Raw genomic sequence first — 22,018 nt, forward strand, 5'->3', positions numbered from 1 at the left:
GCTTATCCCAGGCTTTAGGCACCTTTTGGCAGTCACTCTAATAAGTCAGTTTAGAGTGATAATCAAAGCCAACAGTTTTCATCACAGAATTTTCTAACTGCAAGAGCAGAAGTTAAATGAAATACCATTGTCTTTACACAGGGGAGGTATGGGAGAAGATACCTCACTTAACCTTTCATGTTTCCTAATTCTAGTTAATAAAAATATAAGCTTTTTAACAAACTCTGAATTTATGGAGATTGAAAGAGTTGAATTGTGGATGCCTCATTTAATGTACTGGAGGAAGTCCCATTCCTACATACAAAGGAGTGATTGGTGCCACCTAGATGGGCAGGCTTTGATGACAAAGTGCAAAGTGCATTTACATTTTTCAGCAAATGTTTAGGTCCTGTTAAGGGAGATACATTTATTTTTTTCCCATGGAATTGACTGCTATGGACCTTGGTCCTCTATTTGCTTAAAGCAGTTGAGTTTATCCCAAGTAACTTCCACTTTCCATCTGCTTCTCTCAGCTGAGCGTATTTGCTTGCAATTCTTAAAGATCATTCAAGGATGAGTATATGGATATTATTTATCTGTTTGTAATGTCTTTCTGCTACTCATTTCCTCCTCCAGGATCCTCAGCACTGAAGCTGTGCTATTTTTGGAAGAAAGTCTGTCAGGTGACACTAGATGTTTAAAGAGCATCCATGGCAATTCTGCTGTGGTCACTCTGACATGCAGGTTCCAATGGATGCTGTGCCTGATGGGTACAGGCCTGTGCTCAGACAAATCTATAAACCTGTTAATATTATCATCTAACTGTCAATGTTTCCTTTTTTTGTTAATAGTATAAAGTAACAAAAATAGATTATACCGACACCCTCCTCCAGTAAAGTCTAAAGCATATGTTTTTCCTCCTCCACACAGGAAAGGGATAGTTGCAAAAGCTCCACAGGAAATCTTGCAGGAGCCTGTGTGTGCTCAGCTTGATTTGCTGGTAAATAGACACTCTGAGACTGCAGTGCAGTCACTCCAGTTCCTTTGGGAGGCACAGGTGCTAAGGAGATGTTGAGCACATAAACTGTTCTGCTGACAGCAGCTTTCATTCATCAGCAGCGTTTCACAGGAGAGGAGGTGAAAATGCTTCTTGGTGCTGATATTTGGCATGGTCCCTCCACATGTATCATCTGTGTGATCTGAAACAGAAAATCCATCCCTTGAAAAATGACCTGCTATTTGCTTTGCAGGCTATGCCCACTGGAAGGGTCAGGTGTTGAATTCAGATGAGCTTCATGAACTTTATGAAGGACTTAAGCTGAACATGGTCAACCGGTACGATTATGTGCTCACAGGTAAGAAGAGCTTGTTCCCTGGAGTACCCAGGAGATAAAAATAGGGCTAAGGAAATGTAAAACATATCCCTCCTTGTTGCAAACCAAGCAATTAAAATGTCACCTGTATATTATAGTCTGAACTGTCTCGTGCTGTTTAATTTGGAACAGCCAGGAGGTTGTAACTGGGCAGGTAAATTGATCCCTTTGTACAATTTCCAGACTTGTACAGGCCAGTCATGTACAGGCACACTTAATATTTTGGGAGTGCCTTTACTGGAACAATGGATGAGGAATGTCAGAGTATTATTTTTTAATTTATTAGGAGACATGAGTTTAATGATTTCTCCTGAGTCTGCAGTACTAGAACTCTGTGGTACTGCAGAATGATTTTATAAACTAGTGCCTGTCCTTGATTTTTTTTACTTGGTCTTTAAGGCTTAGTGCTTTGGACAGTGAGTAAAGTATGAGTAGAGTTGGGTTTTGGTTTTGACTGTCATGTATCTTGATTTTTTTGGTTGTTACTCTGTAGGTCATCTGAGTGAATACAGTTCTGCAGTGTTTTCCTGTGTTTGCACTATATATTAATTGCTTATAAATACAGCCAAAGAGAACTTCTTGTAGAATACTGCATAGAAAGGAGAGATTCTACAAGAAGTTTTTATTAAAAATTTCTTCTCACCCAATTCCTGCTTCTCAAAAGTAGGTTACTGATCAGATTTCACCTCAGTAAGAGCTGTGCATCTGGTTTGGATAACAGTATCAATTTCTTACAGCAGTGAACAGGGACTTTCTGAAGGTAAGCAGAAATACATCACCAGATTTGATTGATTTCATGACTTCTACATATAGGAAAGCTTTTTATACACAGGGAAAACTGGAAACTTTAAGTGCATGGATTATAACTCCAAAGCTGTCCTTCTGGCTTAAAGGGTGTGGCATGTCCAAAGAGTTATTGTCAAGGTTTTTTCAAGGAATAGCTCCAAAATAAAGGAGACTGAATAGCAAATAGATTGAACTAAGGTTAAGGAATTAATTTTGGCAAAAATGGGTTCTTTGTTTTTGAGAAATAGCAAAACACCCTTTCTTTCCTGAAGGAACTCAAGAGGACATTTCCAGGAAAAGAACACTGTAATATTCAGGAGATGTTAGTTTGGAAAATTTGTAAATAATATTTGAGTATTCTTTTAGCTGAAATGTTCCTTTTTTATTTCACTTCCAACTCTTGGAAAAGACATCTACTCCTTTCCTATCATTGGCAAAATGGATGTAAGAGATTTTAAAAGATTCCTTGAAGAAGGAAAATAGAAATCTTCAGCAAAAAGGAATTTAGGAGAAAAAGGGAATATTTATTAATAAAATTCTTTTAAAATAGGATTTTTCTGTGTTGTTAAAGTTTGTTTTAAAATCTGATTTTAAATGGCTGCAGCCATTTTCAGTATGAACAAAAAAGAAAGCATGGGTAGAAAGAGCAGTAATTTCTGAACTTCTAATAACACTTTTTGTGTTTGTCTTCAGCTGCACTGTGGCTGAACTTAAAATACAATTATTTTTTTTTCATTCAGGGCCAAAAGTCAGATTTTTTTCTTCAAACAGACATTCCCTATAGTGCACAACTATATGCATATGATTATTTAAACACTGAAAAGCAATTTATCAGCAGGTGGGATTTGACTGTTAATTGTCTGATGACTGTAGGGATCTCAGCTGAGATTAAAATTGTTATCTTTAGGCCAGTTATACAAAGTAACACTCCGTGGACTTTTTGTGACTGTTAGTTATTTGTAGATCTTCTTGTATTTGTTTCATTTACAGTAAGACAGTTGAGGTAAGAGATAAATTGCAGTTCAGTGTAACTGTTTTAAACACCTCTGTCCATGATGTTAATCAAACCCAGTATTATTTTCCAGCCAGTCTGCTTTTAAAAAAAAGAATCTTTGCTTGGATCTTTTGAGTGATTATCAGCATTTCATGGATAAAATCCAGCATTTTGGCAAAAAATCTTTTCCATTTCATTGCAGCACCCAAGAACTGATCAATTTTTCAAGTTTAAAAAAAAAAAAAATCTCAAAAATCTACCTTTTAAGTGCACTTTAAAATATTTTACTAGAGTGTACATTTCCAAGGACATTGAAAGATGCTACCTTGCTAAAAATAATAATGTTAAATCACAGAATCACAAAATATGCTGAGTTGGAAAGGACCCACAAGTATTGATTCCAGCTCCTGGCCCTGCACAGCACCATCCCCAAGAAATTAACTGCAGTAAATTAAAGTCAAATTGACAATTCATAAATGTTGTAACTAAAGTTAATACATAAATATATAAATTAAGGAACATCTATAAAATTTAAGAACTAATGATTAAAGAGGAGTGTGATGCTAGCTAGCATTGTGATTGGGGCCTTGAAATACAGTAAAACTCATTTCCAGTTTATGTTACTACTAAGCCTGAAAAATAGGAACTTTATTGGTATTTTGGAAATTACTCTAAAATTATCAAGGTTAAATCTCTATTGCATTAATGTGTTGGATTCTATCAGCATGAGCACTATAAATAAAAAATTGCTTCAAGACAGAGTATGAGAAAAGTATATGGAATTTAAAAAAAAATTCCTGTTTACTGCATGAAAGATAATACTGATCAAAATACTGCTTTTATTAAAAGGAATGTTTTTTTCCTTCTAGCCTGACCTTTGTTTATATATGTTCAAGCATTTTGAAGTTATATGAGCCTTTAATATACAACATTCTTAGTAAATGGATTTTTAAGGTTATACTTGTAGTTGTCCAAGCACTGTCTCAATTGTATTCCAACCTATTATTCCTGAGTCAACTACTGAAATGCCTTTGTTCTAAAAATACATTTATCCAAAGAATGAGGAGTGTATAGCATTCCTATCCAAAACTAAAACCAGCAAAAATGTTCATGAAATTGGACTTCAAAGGTGTTTTGTTTTTTTTTTCCTGAAAGGGTATACAAGAGACACATCATTTCTTGCAATGGTGGTGGATATTGTCCAGGAGTTGAAGCAACAGAATTCTAACCTCGTGTATGGTAAGGATGTGCATTATAATCCTTTCTGCTTCCTCACTGAGTATGCTCATCATTTTCACATTTTAGGATGGAAACACTGTTCTGATGTTACACAACATTTCTGGTCTGTCTGGAGCCAGCTGGGCCTCCAGTGGTGTTTCACTGCAGCTTGAGGTGTTGAGGGAGTTGGGTTTTTCTCTCTCTCTCTGCTGCCTTTCAGTGTGTTTCTTGCATTATGCCATCCAAAGGAGAGTGTGCCTTGAGGACTGGTTGTCTGTATCCAGGGAAAGCTAAAAATCCCAGCCAGCTGCTGCTGCTGGTTCAGAGGCTGTGTGCACTGACAGAAGAAGCCTCTCCTTGATTGCCAAGTCAACCAAAGCAGGATAGGCTTTCCCATGTTGCCCTGCCATGGTTTCATGTATCATCCCTGATTTTTGCCTCCTAAGTTTCATGATTTACCTTGAATTCCAGGGCTTTTTTAGCTCTGGTGCTTTCTAATATTCCCTAGGATTATCCAGGGAGCAAGAGGCTCCAGCAGCTGTTGTCACTAATATGTCACATCAGGCTTCCACCTGTGAGGAAAGATTTCTTCTCTTCTCTTCCTTCCTTTCTGGAGTGTTTCAGCAATTTTGAACATAACCAGCAAAGGCTTGAATTTAGCAAAGCTTTCAGAGTGGTAGGGCAAAGTCAGTGAGGATTTAGTGGGATAAAAAGCTGGAAATGATGGTTTGAGCTGTCATCTTCAGTAAACAGTGTGGCCATGAAACATCTAGAATGATAGGATTTGCAGGGTGTTGTACTGAGCAGTGATACCTGACTTAAAATTAACAAAGCATAGGTCTTAATTAACAAAATATAGCAGAGAAATCTTGTCTGGGTTTTGTTGCTTTTTAGCCTTTATTTATACTATTGGATTGTTGAATTCTTCACAGCCTTGTGTGAAAGCCAAAGTCTCTTTTGGAGTATGAACAGAAAGAGACATCTCAACGTGTAGAACAGGAAGGAAGTGGTCAGGTGGTGAGATCACAGCGAGGCTTCTAAGATCCTTTATGTTTAATAAATAGATTATAACGTAAAGAAAATATTTTTAAAATGTAAAACAAATTGCCCTCTTTTCACTCATAGAAACTTCCTGAAATACTGACATTGATTTGATATCTTTGGATTTGTGTTTCTTTTTGATCTTGCCTAAAGATCTTTTAATACAGTGAACAATGTTCCTTTTTGAAGTGCAATGCTAGGCTGTTTCCATCCTCACTGAGGACACTTGGAATGTGTTGTTAATACTGCTGGTGATCCAGAACCTGTGCCAAACATGTGTTAATATCATTACACCAAGTACTTTGGCATGAATTTTCTTATTGTTTCATTATAATACTTCCTTTATTTAATATACACACAGCTTACACTGAAGTAAAAATAGGACTCTTTTCAGAGCTGTTAGCTTCTCCCATGTTTCTCCCCTCCATACTACCATTCCAGACAACTCTTTAAGACACATGATCTACTCTTTCAAAATTGGCAGCCACCAGATACAAATTTCAGCGTGCTACAAGAGCTGTGAGAGTGTGTAAGCTTTGAGGTGCTCAGTGCTGTTCTGTAGCCACTACTACAAACTATAACCTAAAATTTTTCCCTCCTACCAGGGTCTTTATAACTGTACCCTATTTCTAAACCTAAACTATTTTACAGTGTGTGATCCAGTGATGGGTGACAAGTGGAATGGAGAAGGCTCTATGGTGAGTACTTTTCTGTTTGGAGTCTTGGTGTAGTGAGGGTTTGTTATATAAAGATTTATTGTTTTTTAAACAACAAAACAAAGGTGCTTTACCTAAGCGTGGCTTTGGATCCCAGCATCAAGTAAGTTTCTACTTAGATTTCTTGGTTTTGAATGAGATTGGTATCTGGAAAGAATGACAGCTTCCCAGCCTTGGGGTCATTTCTGGCTCTCTGCTGAGACAGCAGGGAAAATATCCACAGGAAAATATCCCCCTGCTCCCCATCCTTGTCTCTCTGGGGTTCTCCCATCATGTATCAAGAGCTGTGTTCTGGCTGGTAGCCTGGCTTCCATTGTCAGTCCTCCTGGGAATTGACCCAGCCCTGGAACCTAAATGAAGATGACTTATTTCATGTGGGATCTGACAGCTGTTGGGCACTGGGCTGTGATGGGTGACAGAAAGGTCAGGGTGCCAATACCAGGCTGCACACTGACAAAAAACTATTCCTTTTTGATCAGAAATTTATGAGCAATATAGTTTGGTTTGGAGGTAAGGACATGAGTGAGCTGGGACACTGTATTTCCTCATGCTGCTGTGTCACCTTGGTGAGAGAGAACTCAAAGGTTCTGCACCCAGGCATCATTTCCTTTTAATGCTGCCAGTTTAGGTTCATTTGCTTAAAAATGGTGCTTTGCATCACCTCCAGGGAAGAGACAGCTGTTGGTGACAGTGTCCCCAGCTAGAGGATGCTCTGACCCTGCAGAGCTTGGAGCTGTCAGGTCTCTCAGCAGCAGCAGGAATGGTGGTTGAGGGAAGGAGAATTGCAGTCCCACATCTCAGACACTGCTGACAACTTCTGACTCTCTGTTTTATCCCAAGTATGTGCCCAAGGATCTCCTGCCAGTCTACAGGGACAAAGTTGTACCTGTTGCAGATATAATCACTCCTAACCAGTTTGAAGCTGAGTAAGTGCTTATTTCCTTTACTAGCCAAATAAACTTGTGGGAAAAAAGCAGGGAAGACTGATACCCCATAATTTTACTTGTCTCAATATAGTGCCTTATGTATGTCTGTGTTGGGTTTTGGGTTTTAGCTGTTAGTTTCAAGTGGTGTTTTTCATATGTTGAAACCAATAAAAAATCCAGGAGTTGTGTACAGAAAAGTTTCTTCTCATTTTCTCCAGTGTCTCATTTTCTTGATTATTTCTTGTTATCACCAGAGGCCTGTTTCTAGGACAGGTTAAAAAAGTAACCTTGCCCATCCTTCTCCATTACCATGGAAATTTTTATTATGTGCCAGAGTATTAGAGCTGAAATATTTTGGTTCAACCCCCACCAACCCCCAAATTCAGAAGTACTACCACAGTAGCATCTCATAGGAGCTAAGAATTTAAATGCAGCATCTCATAGCAGCTAAGAATTTAAATGCAGCATCTCATAGGAGCTAAGAATTTAAATGCCTCCTGCCTGTCCTGTCTACACAGTTGTGACTCTTTGGTCAGTTGATAATCTGAGGTGGTGCAGCACAGGCTGTCCCCTTAATGGGAGGGAGCAGCTACATGGGAGAGGGAGAGAAGCACTTGTGAGGGAATTTTTGTGATGCAGGGATTTCTGGAAGAGGCAGGGTAGGACTGGTGTGAGTGCACCTCAGCAGTGCTGTGTGTCTGTGCACGTAGAGGTCTGGTCCAGCAGACCGTGGAGCTACAGATGGGTTTGGCCTGTTTGTGCAGTCCCAGCTTTCCTCCTTTGAAAGGGCAGACAAACAGTCACTGCCTGGAGAACTCTTGCTATTTTAAAGCTTCTGTTTCATTCTCAGGTTACTCACAGGCAGGAAGATTTACACGGAAAAAGATGCACTGGAGGTAAGTAGGCAAAGGCTGGGATGTGACATCTCTGTCTGCATTCCTGCCTGCAGTGCTGCAGTTTGCCTTCAACCTTGGAGTCACTTTGGCCTCTGTCCTTTTCATGTGTTTATCATTAAAGCTTGTACGATTCAGGCAGAAAATATTTCCTGTTCTACTGTCAGAATTCCAAAGAAACTTCCCAGAAGAGCTCCACATTAAGGGATTACAGTGGTAATGAGTACATCTCTCTGAACTTGCTTTCTGCAGTGAAGGAGGAGTGGCAGCAGCACATGTGGCAAATACCCAGACACGCCAGCTCTGGGGATATTATTTGGCTGGGGTGAAAACCCCAGGGAACCTCGGGCATTAAGAACCTGTTTGGGGCTGTGCTGTCCACATTCAGCAATGCTGGGTGTGAGGACAGCTTTGCCTCATTCTCCCAGATAAATCCACAGCATTGACAGCTGCTGTCATTGCCATATAGAGCTGATAGATGACCTGCAAATATATTACATTGAGGCGTAAAGATTTGTTCTTTCACACTAAGTGAAGAAAATAAAAAGCTGTAGGGCTTGGTGGTGAAGGACAAAATAGAAATACAGTTTTATTGATGTCTTGAGGAAGGTTGAGCTCTTTGTTTTGTTGGCTAATCAAGTACTTTCATGATGGACTCCCTCCAGTTCAGTTTTGAACTTCAAAAGAACACAAAATCTTTAAACAAGCAGCAACTGCAGTGGCACCCTGGAGAGTAGCTGGGGGCCTGTCAGCCCAAATGTTTGTTGTTTTTTTGCTTCAGCAACGTCAAACAACACAAGTTGGTCACCATCACTTCACAGCAGGAAGCAGAGATCTCATCTCTGAATTTCCACTGTCCCCAGTTTTACATGACCCCACCATGCTGGGTGAGGGTGATGAGCTGTGCTTCATGGCAGTGACTGCAACTCAGTTCTTCTGGTCTCATCCTTCCCAGTGGAACCAGTCTTGAGAAGAACATAATTAGCTGAGCAGCCATTAGTTTTAAATTTGCATATTATAGCTGCAAACATGAGTTGCATATGCTAATCAGTTTTGCCAGTTAGTCTTCTGACTGATTGATGCCATAGCTCTGATTTGTGATGGGCTTTAAAAAAATTCTCTCCCAAAGAGACAGAATTATGCTTAGAAATAGAAACATTTTTAAAGAAGTTGTTAGCAGGATATTATTTTTTAATCTGTCTGTCTTTCCAGCTGCATGTCATGTATGGGTCTGTGTAGTAATCCATGCTGGAATTTGTCTCCTTTAAATGTAGGAATCCTGCATAGATTTCCATGATTTCATGCTGGCTTTCCTTTCCTTAGCAAGACCTGTGATGACAGTAGTGTCTTCTAGCATAAAATTAAGTATGATGTAATATTAACATAAAAAGGACTAAGTCCTACAGCTAGGAATAGTGGAGATTAGGATCCTGGTGAATTGTGACTGAGAAATGAAATTCAGTTTAATATTACTGCACAGACTGATTGTGTCAGTGTATGCTGGTGGATTTATTGCTTCTTCAAAACCCAGCTGATGTCTGTGCAAAGAGGTTTGACAGCTGAAGAAACTTGGAGGCTTAGACATGGGAAAAAAAAGCAATAAAGTATTTAAAAAATAGCAGAAATAAATCCCTATCATTCATCTGCTCATGAGTCATAGCTAGCCTAAGAAGGTTTTTAGTTAAACACTTCTGGGAGAATTAATATTTTATTCATGTTTTATACTAAACTCATTATTGAAATAATTTTTTTTTTTGTGAAATCAAAATCACTTCTGTCTGTAACAACCAATTGTGATGTCAGAAGTACAGTATTAATGAGTTTAAGTGAGGAACACAGAGTGGAAATACATCTGCAAAGGTATATAATTTACAGCTGTAGTTTGAAGGTTGAAACAGAATGAGAAAAGAAAATTGAGATAGACACACTTGTGCCTCTGATTTAGGTTTTTTAATTTTTGGTAACTCTAGAAGTAGTAGCTAAATAAGATTTCATGGCCTGGAATTGTTGGCTTTCTAGTAAATGCTTCAAGATGCCAGCTCAGGTGCACATGTCTGTATATTTATTCTCTTACTCTTTTGATAGTATGTTTTGAAAACATGATGCAGGCAAAAATTCTGAGCACAGCTGAAACAGTATTCTTTCCAAAAGAACATCCAAAGATAACACAAACAGAAGTGCTTGTATATTTTAACAAGTGTGTACATTTAAATGTGGATGTTTTGATTCCCCTATTTCAAAGTAATGCCCCTAATTCAAGTGGATTGTTTGAATAGAGACTGTTTCTCTTTACAAAAGATGCCAAAATAAGATGTTTGTTAAAAATCCTCAGTACTATGAATGGAAGTTTAATCAACACATATTGCAGTCAGTGATTCCTGTCTTTTTGCATGCTGAAAGGTAATGGATATGCTCCATGCCATGGGACCAGAGACTGTGGTGATAACAAGCTCAGACCTACAGGCACCTCTAGGAAACGACTACCTGATTGCTCTGGGAAGCCACAGAAAAAGTAAGTCAAGAGCTCCTTCCTTCTCTGTGCTCTCCTTAAAGCTGTCTGTGCTTGCAGTTACTGCTTGAAGAAGCAGTTTCATCAGGCCCATCTGTAGTGCATGGAAGGAACAGATTCCTAAGAGAGCACCTTGTCCTGCAGTAATAGCAGGAGTGGTAAGACTGGGGCTGCTCCATGAGGGAGGACAAGAGCTGAGTGTGACCATAGCACAGTCAGGACTCTGTCCCCACCCACTGGGAACAGACCCACAGGACCTGAATATGGTGAGCAGGACAGGGGGTTGGTGGCAGACAGGTCCCAGTGACAATCCAGAGTTAGGGAGACAAACCAGGTCTGAGATTAATCTGGAAAATTCAGTAAGTACATCAGGACAGCAGGGCTGTACACAGGAATAACTGCACCATATCTCAGGCAGGGATTCTTGTGCCAGGCCTGAGCTTTGTGCAGCTCCTGGGCAGAGGAGGATGTCCTAGGCGAGGTTTATCAGGACTCTTACAGCCCCTGGTGGTGACCCTCGTAGTAAGGATATAAACCAGGAACTTGGCATGTTTGAATGCTTTTCTGAAAAGTCACACTGTCCTGTTAGCAGATTGTGCCTCCCTTGATAGGTTATCAAATACCCTTCTGCTTCTTCTCTGTATCCCCTTCTGTACTGTGCCCAGGATTTACTGTGTGTTCACTGTCACACATTTCCACCTGAGAAGGACACAGTTACAAGGGATGAAAAATGAAGGTGTTCCTCCCTCCTCCCTCTTAAATGAAGTATGTACAGTACAGAAGTTGTAAATGCTATTCCAAACCGGCCAAGTTTCGGAAGGCTGTGCCTTTTAAAAGAGCTGGTACAAAGTTGGTACAAATCCTCCTTTATGTTCCAAGCAGCAAAGGAATTCAAATCTGATGATGACTTTCAAAAACATTTCTTTTTAAATTCTAGTGATTGCTATTGTATTAGTTGCTGTCACTTAACTGTGGTTCTGTGTTGTAGCTAAAGCAGATGGTACCAGGATAACACAAAGAATTCGAGTGGAGTCTCCTAAAGTGGATGCTGTCTTTGTTGGAACAGGAGACTTGTTTGCTGCTATGCTTCTGGCATGGACACACAAGCACCCAAACAATTTGAAGGTGGGGGAGAAGTTACTCATCTCTCTGCAAGTTGGACCTTGTTTCTCTTGAGTTTTTTTTAAAACTTCTAATCTGTGACATTATTTAAATACTATCTTCTATTTTGGCTTTTTTTCACTCACCTCAGAGAAAAAGCCACAGTTTCCTTTTTGCCAAAAGGGACATCAAACAGTCATATTTCACTTAGATTAATTTTTAATTTTGCCAAATAAGATGTTGTACTTTCTAGAGAGACAGACTGCATGCATGTTTATAATTAGATTTTTTTATCCTCACTTCATAATAAGTATTGAAAATAATTTCTCAAATCCATTTTTCTGTTTCTTTGCCTGAAAGACAGAGTCCTTGATACACTTATGATTTCTAATACCTGTCTGGGGAGAATCAAGTGAAAAAAAAGAAAAAAATTGCCCAAACTCTGCATTGCATAGTTATCATCATGTTTGTTTTGTCAGTCATGTTTTCATCTAATAGCAGTGTTTTAAAAATAATTAATATTAAGTAATATTAAAGTAGGTAGCTGAAGTTTTACTAAACCCTGAATATGTTGTGTTGATGCAGGTGGCATGTGAAAAGACTGTGTCAGCCATGCAGCATGTTCTGCAAAGGACCATTAAGAGTGCAAAAGGTAAATTCATCCAGACCCGTGTTCTGTCTGGATTGCCATCAGAAGAAATACTCAAGGAGCTTTTTTGCTTTCCTGCCTGAAGCATCCCCTCACTGCAGAAGCAGGCAGAGAATTTACAGAATGGGAGCTTGGTAGTTTTGTCTGCATGTTCCTGCTGTGTCCTCCCAGCCCATTTTTGATAAGAGCTGACTGCAGATGTCACTGTTTAGCTTGTGGTGGGTGACAGTCGTGCTGACTGTGCCTGACTCAGCTCTGCAAGTCTGGCAGAACTTGAGGAGATGCTGAGTTTGGTGTGCCAAAGAGCTCCTGCTTCAGTGTAGCTCACCCACTGTCCCTCTGAGTGTGTGCTTAGCACTGAGAGGGGTTTATCAACTGAGAATAGTTCGTTGCTCCATGTGAGGAGCATTTTTTTTTGTCTCTCTCCCCGTGGAGTTCCCATATTTCAGTTCTTAATGAAATCTGTGGGTTCTCTGGGCATGTCTGTGTGACTTCCTAATTAACAGCAGAGCTGTGTTTCTTTCCTGAGAGAGGTGTGGTGATAAGAACAGTGGTGATAAGAAATCACAGTGCTGATCTGGATTTTCCACCTTGGAAGCCTTTGGCAGGGAGCAGTAAGGGAGAATGGGGAAGGGAGGAAGGTGGAGAAAATAGTGGGATAACAGAACAATGTAACTTGTTTCTTTTTAAACTGCTGTTTTTAATGACATTCTGATGTCATCTTTTTAGTGCAAGCTGGAGAAGGAAACAAACCAAACTCAGCCCAGCTGGAACTGAGAATGGTCCAAAGCAAAAAGGACATAGAAAACCCAGAGATCATAGTGAAAGCCACCGTGTTATAAAGGCTCCACGTCTCCAATAACGCACAATGTATCGATGTCCTCATTTCTTTCCTGTAAATTGTAATATTTGCCTTAGATCTGTGACAGAAACCTGACTTTCATGAAATAGTGCCCAGCATAGGCAGATATCCACTCTCAAACATATGTGCTGGCCTTGCTCAGTTTTAAAAACAGAACAGTTAGTGTGCATTGAAGCATATTCCCAGGTATCCCAATGTCTGTCAGATTCACTTAGTCTGTGTGATTACCCAGGGCAAGAGAGCAATGTTCCTGCCTTGCCAAAGACTGTAGATGTGAATTTGCTAGTGAAATGCTTGACTGACTGGAAAATGTATTTCAAGATGGCATCTAGTGCCAATGGAGCTGGCTCCATGCTCCCTTTTCCTGGAGGTACCTGGTTACCTACTCTGGTATTCAGTATCTCAGCTGCTATGAAACTAAGCAGGGTTAAAGCTACACACACACTTCTGGTTGTGTGTAGGAGTACTTTGAAGATGTTTGGCATATTCAGTACTCTGAAGTGACCTTGAGATGTCATTCATGTTGCTGATCTCTGCTCCTGTTTCTTGTCCATGAACAGTTTCAGTTGTCACAGGTTCCAGCTGCTTATTTCTCATGTCCGTGGGTGCCCACGTGATTTTCCTCCAAAAACTGCTCCAGAAACATCTTGATTAACAAGATCATGCCTTTATTCAGTAGCACTGGTTAGGAGTGTGGCCTCTGAGGCCAGGTTTGATTCTCTTTTATCTAAGGGCAAAAAAGGAAGCAGCTCTTACCCTGGAAGTTGGCTGCTTTGGTTTGTTCATTGTGGGTGGATTTACTTACAAACTACATGGGCACTTGACTTACATTAGTGAGCACTGCTGGCAGCCTTAGCAATGAAGAAATGTGGCAAAAGTAGTACTTTTGGTTTAGTAGGATCTGGTCTGGACTGGTTTACCAACTGCAGTGAAACAGGATAATTAACTTGTTCATAATGTCTCTGCAAGCAACACCAATTAGAGATTACAGAAATACATTATTATTAATGTTATTCTTAATGCACAGTTCTGCTTGATAAGGCTTCAAAATGGGATTTTTAATCATTTCAGTGTCCTATGGATCACAGCCACATACTAAAGCAACAGGGCAGGTCTGCTGACAGGTGTTGGCCACTCACACTTCCATAGGACTTCTGTCTGGGATCCATGTTCTTGTTTGTCCCAAGATAAAATCTAGTGTGAAGTTAAATCCAGATCAAATTGATGAGCTTTACTTGTCTCAGACTGCATAAGGGGATGGAAATTGCATTTCTGATTGATTTCCTCTCCTGCATTTGGCATCAAAAGTGAAAAAAAAATCATGTTACTTGACAGTTTAAGGGAAAAATTAGCAGGAATTTATCTACAAAATGTTACTCTACTGCCACAGTTTTTATTAACCACTGTCATGAAATACCTTTCTAGCAATAATATTTTTGGTGTTGTGAACAGCTGCTAAAATTAGCAGTCAGTAACAGAGATAGGAGCTCATGGCTGATACCCAGCCTGTAAAAAGATGTGAACTGCCTTGACAGTGTGTACAAGTGGTTGATGGGAAGCAGTGCAGAGGGAACCAGGCTCCTCTCAGTGGTGCCCAAGAAGTGATAAATAGGCAGTAGCACAAAATGAAATACAGGAAAATCCATTTAAACATTAGAAAAATAAAATTCACTGTGAAGGTGATCAGACACTGGCACAGGTTGCACAGAGAGGTTGTGGAGTCTCCATTCTTGGAGATTCTCAGATGCTGACTGAACATGGCCCTGAGTAAACCTGCTGTACTTGGCCCTGTTTGCTCAGAGGTTGGGCCAGAGGATCTCCAAAGGTCCCTTCCAACCTCAGCCATTCCATGATTCTCTGAGCACATTGAACTGCCTTTCTTTGCAGCACTGGATTGTAAAATTTTGTTCTCCCTGCAACACCAACTTCCAGATGGGCTGGAAAATAATCATACTGATATTCCCCCCTTTTTTAGATAAGTTGCTGTTTGCTTGGGTGGCTGTGCCAGGAGGACAATTAACCTCTTTTGAGATACTTGCTTTCAGCAAAGATATTAAAATACTATAGCTGGTGATATGTTTCAACAGTTGAACACAAGAAAGATTTTAATTCTTTCTGACATTGATTAACCAAGTGCTGCATGCCATATTCCAAATATAACTATGAGTTTATTTATCTTTTAAAATTAGAGTATTTCATGTGGAAGTGCATAATCCCTGCCATCCTCTTAGGAAGAAAGGATCAACTTCCTGAACTTCCCTGCCTGTACAGACAATGGTCAATGCCCTTTTAGTAAGTGTGAGACAGCACCATTTTATTTTGCCATTAGAATAAAGAGACTTCACAAGAGGATAAGGAGAAAGGCAAGGGCTGTTTTCTCTGAAATAAAGAAGCTTGGAGCTACCTTGCAAACAAGGTTTTAATTGTAAACCATGATGAGCCATGATCTTGACATAAAAGACAAAGTGATATGTTTGTTGGAGCAGTTTACACCTGTCAGGTGTAATCTTTCTCCACTTCCTCAGAGAATGGATCCATTCAATAATTCACACCTTCCTTAGAATCTGTGACACACCCATGTTAAGAAAAAAAGAAAAGAATATTCATACTAATGTGCTCAATTTGCAAAAGTTCCTATTTCACAATAGTTGGATCCTGTAGCAATGGGCTGCTGGTTTCATCTGCTTGAGTCCCTGCGTGTTATTCATGTGATACCTGTTTTAAACTCCCACTGACCTGATCTAAATTAGGTCAGGTTTATGTCTTCAGTGAAGAATTGGGCTTAACATCTCTTGCCAGGAACAAACATCAGAAATTATCTGTAAATATATTCTGTAGCTAACATTTTGTAGCCACAGCAGTCTAACAGGTATTTTTGAATGTCAAGGTACACATTTTTTATTTGTTTAGAGTTACACAAAGCTTATGTGCAGAACAAAATTCAAAGACTCAGCACAGTCCTGACTAATATTTAATTCCCTCCTCTCCTCCTGCATATAATACCTGTATCTTTTTCTGAGTTCCTGCTGTGTGATACAGTTGGAAAGTGTTTCAGTCAGACAGTGCCCACTATTTATTCAGGGCTTTGGAGGAGACTGACCAGCGTTGTCTGGTGTTTGCAGTGTTGTTGACTTGCAAACCTTTAGTTAAAAGATAAAAGGTCAGTCTGAACTAGCTTAGGTAGTGACTGATGACAGGAGAACAAGCACTTTAGCCCAGAGAGTGGAGTCTGTAACATGGGTAATCTTCCCTGGCCATGCTGAGAGCAGGAAAGGTGTAACCCAGCAGTCCAGCACTACCAGCTGGGGACTGGTGGCTTCACTGCCACATGTGTGAGGTCAGAGTGAGGCTTCTCCTGCTGCAGCACATGGAGGCATGGGAGAGGTGAATGCTTTGTGCTTGTGTCCACTCAACTTCCCTAACAATCTTTCTCCATTCTGGAATTAATTTATGTTGGATCCCCTTTTCCTGGAGTGATTTGCAGTGCCTGTGGCCACTGCTCAAGTCCACTCGTTTTTGGAGCCACCTGTTCAGGAGAGACCAAAAGTTGTTTACAGGCAGTCAACTCTGGGCCTGGATTTGTCTCTACATGCTGAGAATTGAGACGTGCATAAAGACATTGTGCTAAAAGCAGTGCTATTCACACTCAATAGAAACACTTCAGAAACCTGCAGTATGAATTATTAATGTTTGTGTGCTGATTTTTATCTCAAGTGGGGAGAATAATCCATGTGTTATACAAAAGAATCAGAGGACCAAGGTTTCCAGCTACTCATACTGCCTTTTGAGTATCTTAACTGTGTCTTGATTGGATGGTGTTAATTTTTTTGTCTGAGACTGTTACAGTGATTGTATTGATTAATTTTATTTTAAAATATGTGGCAAGGAAGATTGTAATAAAAGCATCTACATTTATTATACTGTGCACACACAAATTGTTAGATCCTATTTTTAAATATGTTAATAATTTCAGAATTAAACAGCACAAGAATGGTTTGATAGTCTTGCTGAATAAAGTGGATGTAATTAAATGTTTCCTTAGTTATGTCCTAGGATAGAGAAAGGGTATTTAATGGCAGAGAGCACATTTATGCCCTGTAATCATCTTACTGTAAGATATGGATGTGGAAGTGAGTAATGTGCTTGTTGTCTTAATTTTTATTTTTCTCAAAGAAGGTTCATAGGAAGGAAATTGCTGGCATTCTTCACCACTCCCTTGCATTCCTCTTACATTTTATATGGACCTCATTGTGTTGTGCTCTTTTTTCCTGCAAACAAGGTGAGAAGAGGGTCTTGGAATAAGAACCATAACTCATTTTGAGATCTGTTTCTTGTGCAGCATTTAACAGCACTCCACTGAGATTTTACCTTTGCTGTGTAGGGTAGAGCACACAGGGCTGTAGAGTGGGAAACAAATGTTTCTCGTGTGGGAACAAGAGTTTCTGCCAGCACTCAGCAGTGTCCCTGCCAGGGTGGTGGTTTGCAGCAGGAGGAGAGCAGGGATCCAGGTTAAGGAGAGCAGAAAGTGCTGTGTCATTACACTTGTGTCCTGGACAGGTTTGGTTTTATACTAAAGAAGCTCTCCCAAGTAAAGGTTCTTGTCCAGTCGAAGAATACTTTTAAAATTTGAGACATGTTACAAATTTTGGTCACTCTGGTACTAAAATATTTCTTCATAAAGAGAAACACGTCCCTTTTACATCTCCTTGCTGCCTTACTGGTTTATTGACTGCAGTCATTCCACTCCTGTTTAGAATCCCAGGATTAGTTACCCAGAGAGATGTTCTTGCTGAAAGCACATGTTCTTCATGTTCCTGGTAAGTGAGAGCCTGCTGAGCAGTTCTGTAGCTTTCTAAAACCTGTCCATTAAAGACATTTGTCTGCCGTGGAAACCAAGCTTCGAGATGTTCAATGACAGCCCAAAAATAGCCCTTTCAAATAAATGAAAACTCTTGAAAGTGCATTATTGTCAATAAATGAGGAAACCAGTGAATTTATGCATGCAGGAGCAGATTTCAGGTAAATCCCCGAGGTTCTGTCAGCCACTGGAGGAGTGTGCCCTGAGCAAAGGGCTGCTGCTGTCAGGGCACTGCTTCAGGAGAGACCCATTTCCAGAAGGGAGGAATGTGGTGTGGCATTCAACAGCCAAGGAAAACTCCCATCTGCTTCACCAGGAAACCAGTGCCAGGTGACAGCCCCAGTGCCACCAGTTTGGTGCTTTTACTGCTGTGGCAGCAGAGGACCTCGAGGCAGATGGGATGCTCCTAAATGTGCATTCCTGACTCAGTGCCTCCACAGTGCAAATAATGGTAATAAATCCCCCAATGTGCAGAGCAGTGAATAAGGCAGCACATTATTCAGAGAGAGAAAACCAGCAATATGAGAAGGCTGTGCCATATGTTACCACTGGAATCACACTTACCTATTGCCCTCGTGGTTGCATTGCTGTTTAGAAAAATCTGTGTGTAGAAGAGTGTAATTTATGTACTCTGTGTGTGTGTGTGTGTGTGTGTGTGTATGTTGAAGCTTTATTTGCAATGTGGTAGGGGTGGGAAACAGAATTTGGGGGGCTGGCTGAGTAGGCCTTCAGGATGTGAGCAGAAGGTCTTAAAGAATTATATTTTTATAGATTGTGCTGAAGCTTTGGGTCCCAGCCACACATAGCCTTTTCTTCCAGAGAAGTAAAATGGTTTGGAAAGAGAGTCAGGTGGCTGTAATATAGTAGGGATAGTACAACCCCACCAGCCCTGGACAAACTGAATAACTTAATAAAAGATGCCTTTTTAAGTAATATTTTTTTAGTGCTGAATTGTTAAACAAAGAAATATTTATGAGCAAACTTTCTATGTACTTAAAGTTTGTGTGGTGCTTTGTACTGACTAGGTGGACCTGTTATCTGTTTACACATCTTAAATGATTGTCCTTGAGGCATGTGTAGTAATTCAACAACTTCTGTGCCAGAAAAACAATGAAGTTCTGTGTAATAGCAAATGATTTAATTTCTGATGAAACTGTAGGCTTTGTAGTGTTTGTGTATTTTTCTGGTTGGCCATTACAAGTTGTATCCTTCCTGCAGTAAGGCTTGTACGCTTGATTGTAGAGAGAGGCAATAGGATGGTAGATAACCATTGTTTAAAAAGAAAACCCTAAATATTGCTACCTTATCCATTTTAAAATCAGGTAAGCTTTGCATCATAAGCCTGAAATTTTGCATTGGAAAGAAGTTTCAAATACATCTAGGTTAGGTTAAAAATTTGGGATGGGTTTGTTTATTTAACTAAATAAGACAGGGAGGTCTTAAAAGTGCTTAACAGTGAAATATAGATGGACAAGCCAAAAGATGGAACAGAAATGGCTTGTTCCCACTGTGTGGAGCTGACCAAGCTAATTCATAGCTTGTGCTACCCCTGTGCACAGACAGGTGAATAGGCAAATGGGGAAAGTAAAGATTTTTTTTTTTCCTTGTGGTTTGTCAGCTGTAATAGAATGAAGAATTTTAGTTGTTTGTTCTGAATGCAAATTCATAAATACCTTCCAGGAGAGCTGAGTTATTAATAAAATCCCATTCAGTCAAAAGGCAAAGCTGCTCATAAGGTTCAAAACCAGAGCAGGATTTTTTTCATCTTGCTAAACACACTGAGTCTCTTATGGCTGGGAAACCAGGGCTAAAGCACAACTGGCCACATACTGTCCAGATTAATTTTTTTTGGCTGAACTTCAGGGTCTCTGTAAAAAAGCACAAGGGTCTGCATCATAAAAGAGTTTTTGGACCATTATCTTATGATAAATGTCATTACCTACCGGAGCAGTTGGTGATTTGGCAAAACTGAAGGTCACTTGTCACATCCCTTTTAATTAATGTGGCAGCATCCTCACCACTCTTGTGAATAAATCACCACTGCAAAAAGTAGAGGAGAATTTATCATGAGTTTTTCTCCCAAGAGTTCCTGATTTCTGGATGTGTTAAAAAAGAAGCCCTTCTGCTTTTCTAAGCTAGCAGGAGAAATGTCACCAAGATGAATAATGAATTGCTGAGGAGGGAGGCTGTGGCAGGAGAAGCAGTGCTGGGGAGATGTTGTGCCTGGCTTTTCCTCCCCTGGGAATCTGTGGGTGCAGCATCCCCGTGGTGGTGGCAGAGTTTTGCCTGCATCCTCCCGTGGGGGAAATGTGGAGGAGTTACTCTGAGCAAGTGGGGAGCTGTTGGGTTTGTTGGGCAGTGCTGGACCGAGGCTGTGGTTCAGCACAACTCTGTGCACCCAGAAGCTCCTGGTGTACAGCCCCCTGTTTCCCTGGCCACAGCGTAATAATTCCCTTAGATTTCTTCTGCAGGCCATGGAGAACCAAGAGATTCTGGAAGTGTGTTGTTCAGATGATTCAGGCTTGGCTTTTGTGCTTTTGAAAAGAAAGGTGGAGAATTATCAGCTGTTGTCGTAGATCTAACTCGTCCATCTCAGCTACACCATAAAACTGCACCCTAACCTTCCTCTCCCATCATCTCTGCTGTCCCTGATATGCCTGTCCCCATAACAAGGGACATGAAGGAGCTAAAATCAATGGGGAATTCATCCAGTCAAACCCCCTGAAGTTTTAATCCTCTTTAGTTCCCTTAACCTCCTCATCCTGGGAACAGATAAGTGCCCATGCTGCTCCTAGAGAGGGTCTGGGACAATGCAGCTGCTGAAATCGAGGGAGAGTGGAGTTGCCTCTCCCCCTGGCAGCGAGGTGCTGGGTGAGCAGGACCTAATTACAGAGCTGCATGGTTAGTGGTAAAGAAAAGAAAATTTTTTGAGTGAAGTACTTGAAAGAAGAGCTGGCGATTCAGCAGAGTTTGGTGTTCTCAATCCATCCCGTTTCTCAATGCAAAAATATTATAATACTAAAAAAATTGGTGTGGCTGTTCTTCATGATCTTTGTGATGCTTGTGCCTAGCAGAGTAGAAAATAGCATTGAATAAATCAGTGCTCTAAATAGGGAATATAATAGGGAGATCCAAGTGGAGAAAATGTCAAGTTTGTTTTCACAGCACTTGCATGGTGTCAGAGTTGTCCAGGTCATGACCTTTTCCTTCCCACCAGCTTTAAGCAAGATAAAAAAATCGCTAAATCAATAAATAAATAAGGGCAGTTACCTGGGAATTTATGTGGCATTAGTATTAAATTTCATTGACAGATTGATAAGAGGTCTCTAGTTCACAAGGGGTTTTCAGAGGTGTGATAGAGCCTGTCCCAGCTGGCCTGGAGCACAGTCCTTGGGACACAGCTGTGACAGATGGCATTGGGATGTCACCTGTCCTGCATTTGGTACAGCTCCTGTATTCAGTGCCTGACAGGTGCTGGATGTGAACACATGCCTTGGTGGGGAGGAAACTTGGGCTTGTTGCTGGAGCTGCAGTGATGGGAGGAAACTGGAGAATTCAGCACCATCCAATGATCCTGTCATTTGCTGTCAGTGTTTGTTAGTGTGCTGCATCCCCTGTCAGTGTTGTTTCCTTTCTGGGAGATTGGCAGCCCATACACTGCTTTAACATGATTTTATCTGGCTGAATGTGAAAAATGAATCAAAATTGTCAAAAGTGGAGGGGAGGGATAGCTATGAATTTGCCTAGGACCTATGTGAGTAGAGGAACAGTAAGATTTGTCTCTAAGTCAGAAATAATTGAGTATTGACCAAATGAATGCCATATCTTCAATGGGCAGTAGCACCTGGAAGAGGCCAATATTTAGGGTTTTTGCCCAAAGCACATTTAGCCCTGCTCTACTGTTTAGTGAAAATGCCCAGTGCAGATGCCACCAGAGCCTCATCTCGTGGAGTAATGCTGTAATAAAGAATGTGGTTTTCTTGTGCAAGTCTTGACCTCTTCTTATGAAAATAACACACAACTCAGTATTTTCATGGTGTATAAGTGAAATGTATTTTTTTTTTTTTTCAATAAAATACATCTCCTTTCCTAAGCATGGGTCTCTGTTTTTTT

The 22,018-nt window shown here is 40.3% G+C and overlaps 1 protein-coding gene across 1 annotated transcript in view; it reads left to right on the forward strand.

Annotated features, from left to right (window-relative positions):
* The window catches only part of PDXK (pyridoxal kinase), a 44,530-nt gene extending 23,722 nt beyond the window's left edge, over positions 1-20,808 (forward strand). The window contains exons 3-11 of the mRNA XM_015636182.2: positions 1,230-1,334; positions 4,288-4,371; positions 6,043-6,089; positions 6,948-7,033; positions 7,884-7,929; positions 10,327-10,438; positions 11,424-11,560; positions 12,122-12,188; positions 12,915-20,808. Of these exons, the coding sequence (XP_015491668.1) occupies positions 1,230-1,334; positions 4,288-4,371; positions 6,043-6,089; positions 6,948-7,033; positions 7,884-7,929; positions 10,327-10,438; positions 11,424-11,560; positions 12,122-12,188; positions 12,915-13,027 (797 nt within the window). The 3' untranslated portion in view covers positions 13,028-20,808. The remainder of the gene's footprint in view (positions 1-1,229; positions 1,335-4,287; positions 4,372-6,042; positions 6,090-6,947; positions 7,034-7,883; positions 7,930-10,326; positions 10,439-11,423; positions 11,561-12,121; positions 12,189-12,914) is intronic.
* Positions 20,809-22,018: the final 1,210 nt, after the last annotated feature.

Source organism: Parus major, chromosome 1, assembly GCF_001522545.3.
Source record: "Parus major isolate Abel chromosome 1, Parus_major1.1, whole genome shotgun sequence".
In the NCBI taxonomy this organism is placed as follows: Eukaryota; Metazoa; Chordata; class Aves; order Passeriformes; family Paridae; genus Parus; species Parus major.